This window comes from Somniosus microcephalus, chromosome 8 (genome assembly GCF_052327205.1).
Source record: "Somniosus microcephalus isolate GS21.2 chromosome 8, FLI_Smic_1.0, whole genome shotgun sequence".
Lineage (NCBI taxonomy): Eukaryota > Metazoa > Chordata > Chondrichthyes > Squaliformes > Somniosidae > Somniosus > Somniosus microcephalus.
Genome location: NC_140994.1, coordinates 3,349,644 through 3,362,048, shown reverse-complemented (window position 1 = coordinate 3,362,048; position 12,405 = coordinate 3,349,644). Strand labels below are relative to the sequence as shown.

Sequence of the window (12,405 nt, the reverse complement as noted above, 5' to 3'; positions counted from 1 at the left end):
CACTGTCCGTTAGTGTGGGCCCAGGGTGAGTGCGCAGTGTGTCACTGTCTGTTAGTGTGGGCCCAGGGTGAGAGCGCAGTGTGTCACTGTCCGTTAGTGTGGAGACAGGGAGAGTGCGCAGTGTGTCACTGTCCGTTAGTGTGGAGACAGGGTGAGTGCGCAGTGTGTCACTGTCTGTTAGTGTGGAGACAGGGAGAGTGCGCAGTGTGTCACTGTCCGTTAGTGTGGAGACAGGGTGAGTGCGCAGTGTGTCACTGTCTGTTAGTGTGGAGACAGGGAGAGTGCGCAGTGTGTCACTGTCTGTTAGTGTGGGCCCAGGGTGAGTGCGCAGTGTGTCACTGTCTGTTAGTGTGGGCCCAGGGTGAGAGCACAGTGTGTCACTGTCCGTTAGTGTGGAGACAGGGAGAGTGCGCAGTGTGTCATTGCCTGTTAGTGTGGAGACAGGGTGAGTGCGCAGTGTGTCATTGCCTGTTAGTGTGGAGACAGGGTGAGTGCGCAGTGTGTCATTGCCTGTTAGTGTGGAGACAGGGTGAGTGCGCAGTGTGTCACTGTCCGTTAGTGTGGAGACAGGGAGAGTGCGCAGTGTGTCACTGTCCGTTAGTGTGGAGACAGGGTGAGTGCGCAGTGTGTCACTGTCCGTTAGTGTGGAGACAGGGTGAGTGCGCAGTGTGTCACTGTCCGTTAGTGTGGAGACAGGGTGAGTGCGCAGTGTGTCACTGTCCGTTAGTGTGGAGACAGGGTGAGTGCGCAGTGTGTCACTGTCCGTTAGTGTGGAGACAGGGTGAGTGCGCAGTGTGTCACTGTCCGTTAGTGTGGAGACAGGGAGAGTGCGCAGTGTGTCACTGTCCGTTAGTGTGGAGACAGGGAGAGTGCGCAGTGTGTCATTGCCTGTTAGTGTGGAGACAGGGTGAGTGCGCAGTGTGTCATTGCCTGTTAGTGTGGAGACAGGGTGAGTGCGCAGTGTGTCACTGTTAGTGTGGAGACAGGGAGAGTGCGCAGTGTGTCACTGTCTGTTAGTGTGGGCCCAGGGTGAGTGCGCAGTGTGTCACTGTCTGTTAGTGTGGGCCCAGGGTGAGAGCGCAGTGTGTCACTGTCCGTTAGTGTGGAGACAGGGAGAGTACGCAGTGTGTCATTGCCTGTTAGTGTGGAGACAGGGTGAGTGCGCAGTGTGTCATTGCCTGTTAGTGTGGAGACAGGGTGAGTGCGCAGTGTGTCACTGTCCGTTAGTGTGGAGACAGGGAGAGTGCGCAGTGTGTCACTGTCTGTTAGTGTGGGCCCAGGGTGAGAGCGCAGTGTGTCACTGTCCGTTAGTGTGGAGACAGGGAGAGTGCGCAGTGTGTCACTGTCCGTTAGTGTGGAGACAGGGTGAGTGCGCAGTGTGTCACTGTCCGTTAGTGTGGAGACAGGGTGAGAGCGCAGTGTGTCATTGCCTGTTAGTGTGGAGACAGGGAGAGTGCGCAGTGTGTCATTGTCTGTTAGTGTGGGCCCAGGGAGAGTGCGCAGTGTGTCACTGTCCATTAGTGTGGAGACAGGGAGAGTGCGCAGTGTGTCACTGTCCGTTAGTGTGGAGACAGGGTGAGTGCGCAGTGTGTCACTGTCCGTTAGTGTGGAGACAGGGAGAGTGCGCAGTGTGTCACTGTCCGTTAGTGTGGAGACGGGGAGAGTGCGCAGTGTGTCACTGTCTGTTAGTGTGGGCCCAGGGTGAGAGCGCAGTGTGTCACTGTCCGTTAGTGTGGAGACAGGGTGAGTGCGCAGTGTGTCACTGTCCGTTAGTGTGGAGACAGGGAGAGTGCGCAGTGTGTCACTGTCCGTTAGTGTGGAGACAGGGAGAGTGCGCAGTGTGTCATTGTCTGTTAGTGTGGGCCCAGGGAGAGTGCGCAGTGTGTCACTGTCCATTAGTGTGGAGACAGGGAGAGTGCGCAGTGTGTCACTGTCCGTTAGTGTGGAGACAGGGTGAGTGCGCAGTGTGTCACTGTCCGTTAGTGTGGAGACAGGGAGAGTGCGCAGTGTGTCACTGTCCGTTAGTGTGGGCCCAGGGTGAGTGCACAGTGTGTCACTGTCTGTTAGTGTGGGCCCAGGGTGAGTGCACAGTGTGTCACTGTCCGTTAGTGTGGGCCCAGGGTGAGTGCACAGTGTGTCACTGTCTGTTAGTGTGGGCCCAGGGTGAGTGCGCAGTGTGTCACTGTCCATTAGTGTGGAGACAGGGAGAGTGCGCAGTGTGTCACTGTCCGTTAGTGTGGGCCCAGGGTGAGTGCGCAGTGTGTCATTGTCTGTTAGTGTGGGCCCAGGGTGAGTGCGCAGTGTGTCACTGTCCGTTAGTGTGGAGACAGGGTGAGTGCGCAGTGTCACTGTCTGTTAGTGTGGGCCCAGGGTGAGAGCGCAGTGTGTCACTGTCCATTAGTGTGAGCCCACGGTGAGTGCGCAGTGTGTCACTGTCCGTTAGTGTGGGCCCAGGGTGAGTGCGCAGTGTGTCACTGTCCATTAGTGTGGGCCCAGGGAGAGTGCGCAGTGTGTCACTGTCTGTTAGTGTGGAGACAGGGAGAGCACACAGTGTGTCACTGTCCGTTAGTGTGGAGACGGTGAGTGCGCAGTATGTCACTGTCCATTAGTGTGGGCCCAGGGAGAGTGCGCAGTGTGTCCCTGTCTGTTAGTGTGGAGACAGGGAGAGTGCACAGTGTGTCACTGTCCGTTAGTGTGGGCCCAGGGAGAGTGCGCAGTGTGTCATTGTCTGTTAGTGTGGGCCCAGGGTGAGTGCGCAGTGTGTCACTGTCTGTTAGTGTGGGCCCAGGGTGAGTGCGCAGTGTGTCACTGTCCGTTAGTGTGGGCCCAGGGTGAGTGCGCAGTGTGTCACTGTCCGTTAGTGTGGGCCCAGGGTGAGTGCGCAGTGTGTCACTGTCCGTTAGTGTGGGCCCAGGGTGATTGCGCAGTGTGTCACTGTCTGTTAGTGTGGGCCCAGGGTGAGTGCGCAGTGTGTCATTGCCTGTTAGTGTGGGCCCAGGGTGAGTGCGCAGTGTGTCACTGTCCGTTAGTGTGGGCCCAGGGTGAGTGCGCAGTGTATCACTGTCCGTTAGTGTGGGCCCAGGGTGAGTGCGCAGTGTGTCACTGTCCGTTAGTGTGGGCCCAGGGTGAGTGCGCAGTGTGTCACTGTCCGTTAGTGTGGGCCCAGGGTGAGTGCGCAGTATGTCACTGTCCGTTAGTGTGGGCCCAGGGTGAGTGCGCAGTGTGTCACTGTCCGTTAGTGTGGGCCCAGGGTGAGTGCGCAGTGTGTCACTGTCCGTTAGTGTGGGCCCAGGGTGAGTGCGCAGTGTGTCACTGTCCGTTAGTGTGGAGACAGGGAGAGTGCGCAGTGTGTCACTGTCCGTTAGTGTGGAGACAGGGAGAGTGCGCAGTGTGTCACTGTCCGTTAGTGTGGAGACAGGGAGAGTGCGCAGTGTGTCACTGTCCATTAGTGTGGGCCCAGGGTGAGTGCGCAGTGTGTCACTGTCCGTTAGTGTGGAGACAGGGAGAGTGCGCAGTGTGTCACTGTCCGGTATAGAGTGAGGTGGGCGATAAATGTCACCATGCCTGTATCACCCACGCACTAATATTTTTAAATAAGTGAGCTGCAGAGTCCCTTTTTTAGATTAAACATTGTTTCCTTCTCAGGTGTTGATGGTAAACAGTGACTCCAAGAAGCTGATCTTGACTCGGAAGAAGATGCTGGTTGGTTCGAAGCTCCCCCTCATCACCTGCTACAAGGAGGCCATCCCCAGGCGGGTGGTCCACGGTTACATCGTGTGCGTGAAGCCGTTTGGCTGCATCGTCCGCTTCTACAATGAAGTGCGAGGTCTGATCCCGCGGCAGGAGCTGAGCGCCCATCCTGTGCCGTTCCCCGAGAAGGTCTTCTACGTTGGCCAGGTAAGGGATCGGTCCGTGGGGAGCGGGACGGGGACGGGGAGGAGCGGCAGTACCCACCATGTTTTGTGTGTTGTTTCATTCTTTGCCTCCTCCTCCCGGTAACCTTTACATTTCCCCCCCTCCCCAGGTCGTCAAGGTCACTGTCCTGAAGTGTGACCCGTCCCAGGAGAAGCTGCTGTTGTCCCTTAAAAACACGGGGGGAGCTCTTGCACAGGAAGTGAGAGCTGAAGCTGATGGTACCACCAAGGACAGTAAAGGACCCTCGCTGTACCCGACGGGAAAGGTATTGGCAAATCTAGAAAGACAGACTTGCATTTATATAGCACCTTTCACCACCTCGGGGTATTCTAGAGTAGCTTTTTGAAGTGTAGTTACTGTTGTAATGTAGGAAACACTGCACCCAATTTGCATGCAGCAAGATCCCACAAATAACAATGAGATTGTGACCAGATAATCTGTCAGTGATGTTGATTGAAAGATGACTATAAACCAGGACACCGGGGGGAACTCTCCTGCACTTCGAAATCATGCCATGGGATCTTTTATGTTGACTTAAACCGAGGCCCCGTCTGCTCTCTTAACGTCTCATCCAAAAGACAGCAGCACCACCAGTGACCTTCAGCACTGCCCCTCCGACAGTGCGGCGCTCCCTCGGTGCTGCCCCTCCGGCAGTGCGGCGCTCCCTCGGCACTGCCCCTCCGGCAGTGCGGCGCTCCCTCGGCGCCGCCCCTCCGGCGTTGCGGCGCTCCCTCGGCACCGCCCCTCCGGCGGTGCAGCGCTCCCTCGGCTCCGGCGGTGCGGCGCTCCCTCGGCGCCGCCCCTCCGGCGGTGCGGCGCTCCCTCGGCGCCGCCCCTCCAGGGTTGCGGCGCTCCCTCGGCACTGTCCCTCCGGCGGTGCGGCGCTCCCTCGGCTCCGGCGGTGCGGCGCTCCCTCGGCGCCGCCCCTCCGGCGTTGCAGCGCTCCCTCGGCACTGCCCCTCTGGCAGTGCAGCGCTCCCTCGGTACTGCACTGCGAGTGTTGGCCTGGATTATGGGCTCAGGTCTCTGGAGTGGGGCTTGAACCCGCGACCTCCTGACTCGAGGCGAGAGTGATAGCCACCGAACCACGGCTGACGCCTATGACGCGAGTGCGTGGGAAAGTGATGGAAGCAGATTTTCAGGGACAGTGTCGTCACCAGAGTGAAATCTAAGCGAGAGTGTCACAGGCGAATAAAATAATAGATATAATTAATTAATTCGACTCTCGTGCCTCGTGGCACGAGGCAGCCCATTTCTTCCAGAGCAAGGTATTTGACTCTGATCGGAATCTCACCAACCCTCACAGCCAGCAGATGGTGCTTCTCCACGGGTGAACAAGTCATTTTACCTGGACAGGTGGTTACCCTGACTCTGCCCCCTGCCCGCAGATGGTGCACTGCTTTTAGTCTGGCTCCTACCTTTCGAGCTGTCCGGTGAGGGTGGTTCCAACCAGGAGTTATACTCCCACCAGCATAGCTGTCTGGGCCCTAGGAGCAGACAGGCCTTCCCATGTCCAGGGGCAGCCCCCGGGGAAGCTGTCGAGGGGCAGCCCCCGGGGAAGCTGTTATTGTGGGTGCCAGCCTTGGACCATTCTAACTGGGTTTGATCCAGAATGAGAGTCCCAGATTTGACCAGAATCTCGCCTCCGTTTAAAATCTGAGTCAGAAATTTGAGTTTTAAGTGGTTGCTGTTGCTTTAAATTAAAGTTTGCTTTTTGGTGTGGGGTGGAAGTGATGCTTCAGTTGTATAAAGCTATGTTCAGACCCCATCTGGACACCACGTTCAGTTCTGGGCCCCGCCCCTCAGGAAAGATATATTGGCCTCGGAGGGGGGGCAGCGCAGATTCTCCAGAATGATCCCGGGGCTCAAAGGGTGAAATTATGAGGACAGGTTGTGGGGGGGGGGGGGCGGGCGGGGGGGTCCAGAACAAGGGGGCAGAACCTTAAAATTAGAGCCAGGCTGTTCAGGGGTGATGTCAGGAAGCACTTCTTCACACCCAGGGTGATGGGAATCTCCCCCCCCAAAAAGCTGTTGAGGCTGGGGGTCAATTGAAAATGTCAGAACTGAGATTGATGGATTTTTGTTGGGTAAGGGTATCGAGGGATATGGAACCAAGGCGGGTAGATGGAGTTGAGATACAGGTCAGCCGTGATCTCATTGAATGGCGGAACGGGCTCAAGGGGCTGAATGGCCTCCACTTGTTCCTAGTATCCTACTTTTTGAAGAATGTCCCTGCTTTCCTTCTGCTTGCTGCTGATGTGCTTTCACTTTGTTGAACGTGTTTCAGATTGTGGATGTGGAAGTGTTGGCGAAGGTGGAGAATGGACTAGAGGTCTCCATCCTCCCGGAGCGAGTGTCCGCCTTTCTCCCCACGACGCATCTCTCGGACCACGTGACCAACTGCCGGCTCTTTGCGGAGAGGCTACAGGAGGGTGATGTCATCTCCAGCGTCATGTGTTTGAGCCAAACCTGCGGCCAGATTGTATCCTTTACTCCCAACCAAAACTTTAAGAAACCAAAACCTATCTTAATTTTTCAAGTACATTTTCAACGGAAAGAATTTCATGATTTATGAGATGGCTAATTCCCCAGGAGTAATATAAGTAATATAAGATGCTGCAGGGTGGGTGGATTCTTGTATTAATTAATAGATACTTTTTGGGAGTGTCCAGTCCCTCCTCTCTGCACCGTGACGCCACCCTTCAGTTTCTCCATCTTAAAACAAGGGCCAACTTAGGTTCTCGGTGGTTTTAGTTTTAATTATCGGTCTTGTGGGTAGATTTTTAATTTGTTAACAAAATGATTAATTTAGTTATCGTCATTAACTAGACGGTTGCGTTGGAGTAAATCTCGAGCTGGTTCGAGAGCTGCTGCATTACAGCAGTGGGACATGAGCGGCGATTGTGTCCGACCCAATGTCGGGCGGACTCGGTCACGCACGGTGTTGCTCAGTGGTCGTGCTGGTTCCCTGTTCGCTCTAAACGTTCCCTGTCCTTAACCCCCCTCGCTCAGATTCTTTGTAGAAAAGCTGCAGTGCTCGCTTACGTTGAACAAGGGCTGCCAGCAAAGGATGTCTCCGAGCTCCAGGTGAGCTGTCACTCACTCCTCTGAAAGGGCCCCCTTGGCCGTGCTTTCCCTTGCCGTGTTCTAAAGAGCTGGAGTTGGACGGGTTTGATGGCGATGCATCTACAGGGTGAGCAGCCGAGTTCAAACCCCCACTGGTGCCAGACTGATTCGGAATGTGCTCCCCGGCAAAACCCTTCCATATAAGAACCTCGAGCCTGCTCTGCCCTTTACTGCGATCATGGCTGATCTTCGACCTCAACTCCACTATCCCCATATCCCTCGATTCCCTTAGTGCCCAAAAATCTATCGATCTCGGCCTTGAATCTACTCAACGGCTGAGCCTCCACAGCCCTCTGGTGCAGAGAATTCCAAAGATTCACCACCCTCAGTGAAGATATTCCTCCTCATCTCAGACTTAAATGGCCGACCCCTTATCATGAGACTGTGACCCCCAGTTCTAGACTCTCAAATGTTATGTTTCAATGAGATCACCTCTCATTCTTCTAAACTCCAGAGAGTATCGGCCCATTCTACACAATCTCTCATCATAGGACAGCCCTCTCCTCCCAGGAATCAATCTAGTGAACCTTCGTTGCACCGTCTCCAAGGTAAGTATATCCTTCCTTGGGTAAGGAGCCTTGGCTTCTGGACACAGTGCCATGCTGTAACTGTGTCTCTCTGTTTTCCCCAGGTGGGCATGCACATGCCGGGATTGGTGAAGAACATTATGCCGTACGGAGTGTTTGTGGAATTCCCGCACGGGCTCGTTGGCCTGGCTCCCAAAGCTGTGAGTCGGATTTCCAGATGCACCTGTTTGTTCCGGTTAGCACAATAGGCACTGGCGAGCTCCCGTGCCTTATCGAGCAGTTCGCCTGGTGCTGTACCCGGGTACGGTGGTGCAGTGCTTGTTACTGGACTAATAATCCAGAGAACGGGAGGTTCAGCATTTGAATTCCGTAAAATCTGGAAATAAAAAGCTGGTGGCGGTAAAAGTGACCCTGAAACTGTCGGATTGTCGTAAAAACCCAACTGGTTCACTGATGTCCTTTAGGGAAGGGAACCTGCCGTCATTACCCGGTCTGGGCCTGTATGTGACTCCAGTCCCACACCAACGTGGTTGACTTTTAACTGCCCTCTGAAGTATGAGTCTATTCGGGGGGTTTATAGAATAAAAGATACCCAGGAGTGAGTTACAGGCTGGAATCTAATCGAGGGGTTCGGGGGGTTTATAGAATAAAAGATACCCAGGAGAGAGATACAGGCTGGAATCTAATTGGGGGGTTCAGAGGGTTTATATATAGAATAACAGATACCCGGGAGTGAGTTACAGGCTGGAATCTAATCGAGGGGTTCGGGGGGTTTATAGAATAAAAGATACCCAGGAGAGAGTTACAGGCTGGAATCTAATTGGGGGGTTCAGAGGGTTTATATATAGAATAACAGATACCCGGGAGTGAGTTACAGGCTGGAATCTAATCGAGGGGTTCGGGGGGGTTATATATAGAATAACAGATACCCGGGAGTGAGTTACAGGCTGGAATCTAATTGGGGGGTTCAGAGGGTTTATATATAGAATAACAGATACCCGGGAGTGAGTTACAGGCTGGAATCTAATTGGGGGGTTCAGAGGGTTTATATATAGAATAACAGATACCCGGGAGTGAGTTACAGGCTGGAATCTAATCGAGGGGTTCGGGAGGTTTATATATAGAATAACAGAAACCCGGGAGTGAGTTAAAGGTGCACTAATTCTGACGGTTAATGTTTCTCCTCTCCCAGGCCATGTCCGATAAGTTTGTCACAAACACCAGGGATCATTTTATGGTGGGCCAGACGGTGGTTGCCAAGGTTACAAACCTGGACGAGGAGAAGAAGCGGGTGCTGCTGACTCTGAAGCTGTCTGAATGCAGATCTGCGGAGGCTGATTTGGAGAGTCTGGCCCTCCTGGGCCAGTACTTGACGGAGCTGGAGTTCATCAGGACTGTGATGGGCAGCCGGGGTAACGTCTGAATCTGTGAAACATGGGGTGCGAGAGGCAGCGAATGCTCAGTCAGCCATCAAACAGGATATTATTCAGTATTGGTCAAGATCATCGGAACCGGAGGAGGCCATTCAGCCCCTCCAGCCTGTTCCACCATTCAGTGAGATCAGGGCTGATCTGTATCTTAACTTCAGCTTGGCTCCATAACCCTTAATACCCTCGCCCAACAAAAATCCATCAATCTCCGTTTTGACATTTTTAATTGAGCCTCAGCAGCTTTTTGCGGGGGGGGCGGGGGGAGAGTGTTCCAGACTTCCACTACCCTTTCTAACCCTCTCATGTTGGAGCTCCCAGTTCTTTGAACCCACCCCTTTCTGCCTCTCAGTTGTCAGTGTGTTTTGAATGGGAGAAGTGCAGCTTTCAGCCTCCAGTCCCCCGGTGTGCCCTGATGTTGGGCAGTTCTTTGCAGCCCAGCAACATGATATTGTACAACTCCCTTTTTAAAATTCCAGGTTAAACCACATTTGCTGGGCTCCAGGTACTTGCCTTTATTTAGCCGTAGAGCTACTCTTCCTTTAGAGGTCCTGCTCCCTCCATTTCTTGTACAAATGCTGTTTGGCTGGGATTAGCGATGTTCCCGCTCTGATTCACGTGTCCGCTGTGTCTGGCTCAAATTCAGATTACGGCTAATGTACAACACAGGAGTGTCACCATGCACGATGATCTTGTGTGAGGTCATTGCCACCACTGCTGAGGGGAAGAACAGTTTCATCAGACACACAGTTAAAAACACCTTATTAAACAATTAGATACCCGGGAGTGAGTTAAAGTGGAATCTAATCGGGGGGTTTATATCTAGAATAACAGATACCCGGGAGTGAGTTACAGGCTGGAATCTAATCGAGGGGTTCGGGGAGGTTTATATATAGAATAACGGATACCCGGGGGTGAGTTACAGGCTGGAATCTAATCAAGGGGTTTGGGGGTTTATATATAGAATAACAGATACCCGGGAGTGAGTTACAGGCTGGAATCTAATCCAGGGGTTCGGGGGGTTTATATATAGAATAACAGATACCCAGGAGTGAGTTACAGGCTGGAATCTAATCGAGGGGTTCGGGGGGGGTTTATATATAGAATAACAGATACCCGGGAGTGAGTTACAGGCTGGAATCTAATCGAGGGGTTCGGGGGGTTTATATATAGAATAACAGATACCCGGGAGTGAGTTACAGGCTGGAATCTTTAATCCTCGGTGAACGTTTGCTGTTTCAGATTCTCTGCTCGTTACCAACCTGAGCCGCCTGGCCACGGGGCAGAGACTGGAGCTGGCGGTGGATAGAGTGAAGGCTGATGGGATGGTGTACTTCACTGGTGCTCAGGTTGCCGGACTGACTGTTTCAGCCAGTCGCTATCACCAGGGGGGTAAGTGCACGTCTGGTCTATTGGCGTTGAAGTACGGGTGCGGGGGCTCGCCAGATTAGGATTATCTTCGCCTCGGCGTCAGAAGGTCGTGGGTTAAAACCCCACTCCAGGATTAGAGCCCGTGATCTAAAGTGACCCCTCCGTGCAATGCTGGAGGAGTGCTGCACTGTCTAGGTGCTGTCTGTCAGATGAGACGTTAAACTGTCTGCCTGTTTTGGTAGATGGCAAAGATCCCATGGTGCTACGGATGAATACAGAGAGATCTCCCAATGTCCTGACTAATATTCCTTCCTCAGACAATGCTCCAGAATCAGGTTAGCTGGCCATTACCTCACTGCTGCTCGTGGGACCCAGCTTCATGCAATTAGGTGTTTGCTTTCTACTGATGTTAATCCAGCTCCCCCTCACTGTCACCCAGTAACCCCTCTCCCCCAGCGCCCTGTGTCACTGACTGTATCTCTGCTGATGTTAATCCAGCTCCCTCACACTGTCACTCAGTAACCCCTCTCCCCCAGCACCCTGTGTTACTGACTATCTCTACTGATGTTAATCCAGCTCCCTAACACTGTCACTCAGTAACCCCTCTCCCCCAGCGCCCTGTGTTACTGACTGTATCTCTACTGATGTTAATCCAGCTCCCTAACACTGTCACTCAGTAACCCCTCTCCCCCAGCGCCCTGTGTCACTGACTATAAACTATAACCTGAGTGGATCTCCCTGCATTGTGTAGGTCACTGATTCTGAGCTCGTCACACAGAAGCTGATGGCGATGGAGAGCCCGTGGTTTGAAGTTTTGGTGTTCGATGGGGAGGTTGTGGCTTTGTGACGATTCAACATCGTGTAAGGAACCTGCTCCATCAGCAGAAATGTGGAGCACTCTGTGAAATATGTAACCGCTCCAGGAGAATCTGTCACAGATACACCTCGAAATGAAGCTTTTGTGATCACTGATGTGTGTCCCATGGTTCGAGGAAGTGGGATAAGCACAGTGCCCGGGGGTGGGGACTGAGGGGGGCTGTGCTGTGTTTTAAATGCCGCAGTAAATTTCTGGTGTCCAGAGCGCATATACCAGAAACGCTGTTTACGGAGGTCACGGTCCATCATCAAAGACCCTACCCACCCCAGCCACAGTCTGTTCGCCCTCCTGCCATCTGGGAGACGCTACAGATGCATTCGCACCCGTACAACCAGATTTAGGAACAGCTTCTTTCCCAGGGCTGTCATCCTACTGAACTCCACAAATAAACTCTAAAGCCTGCACATCTGCCAATGCACTTTATTATGGTTATGTTTATGTTAATGTATTACAAGCCAAATGTATGTTGAATGTTTAAATGTCTTAATCTAATTGTACACTCTCGGGAGCCGCAAGCCTACATTTCGTTGTACTGCACTTGTGCACTAACAATGACAATGAAAGTTGATTTGATTTGATTTGCTAATCTTGCCTTTGTTCCTGACTAGAGGTGAGGGTGAGCCCGGGACAGCTGTGCACGGCAGTGGTGGTGTTCGTAGACCTCCTCACGTCCACCGTTCATGTCTCTCTCCGTCCGGAGCTGCTGAGTGCCAACGTCAAAAAGGTACAGAAGTGTCGGGATGATGTCTGAAGCCTTTGCTGGTCTGAGCTGGAGCTGGGGGGGGGTTCAGAGGAGGCAGCTTACCCGATACACTGAGCGAGAGTCACTGTCTTTGAATGAAAGTGACAGAGGCCATGGGGACAGCGGGGGCTCCAGCCCCATCGTTGGATGAACGAAGTTGAGGGCATCTGTGACCAGTGCACTGAATTAAACTAGCCGCAGTTAAGTGGCTGGGTGGTGCAGTGTGTGCTTTTACCTGTGGGCCGGGGTTCCAGACTGACAGGGTGAAGGAGCCTCTCTCTGCCGTGTAATGGTTTTACATTGGGACAGTTCTGCTGCCCTCTGACAACAAATCTGTGGAATTCGTTACAGACCCAACAGTCTCTCTCAGATTGACGATAAGGCACATGGTTCAACAGTGTAGAGGGAGCTTTACTCTGT

The 12,405-nt window shown here is 53.2% G+C and overlaps 1 protein-coding gene across 2 annotated transcripts in view; it reads left to right on the top strand.

Moving 5' to 3' along the window:
* The window catches only part of pdcd11 (programmed cell death 11), a 65,782-nt gene that overhangs the window by 22,320 nt on the left and 31,057 nt on the right, over nt 1–12,405 (top strand). For both annotated transcript variants that reach the window (XM_085994140.1, XM_085994139.1), the window contains exons 13-20: nt 3,646–3,897; nt 4,025–4,180; nt 6,203–6,397; nt 6,928–7,002; nt 7,673–7,768; nt 8,761–8,980; nt 10,238–10,387; nt 11,852–11,967. In XM_085994140.1, coding sequence (XP_085850266.1) covers nt 3,646–3,897; nt 4,025–4,180; nt 6,203–6,397; nt 6,928–7,002; nt 7,673–7,768; nt 8,761–8,980; nt 10,238–10,387; nt 11,852–11,967 — 1,260 coding nt within the window. The remainder of the gene's footprint in view (nt 1–3,645; nt 3,898–4,024; nt 4,181–6,202; nt 6,398–6,927; nt 7,003–7,672; nt 7,769–8,760; nt 8,981–10,237; nt 10,388–11,851; nt 11,968–12,405) is intronic.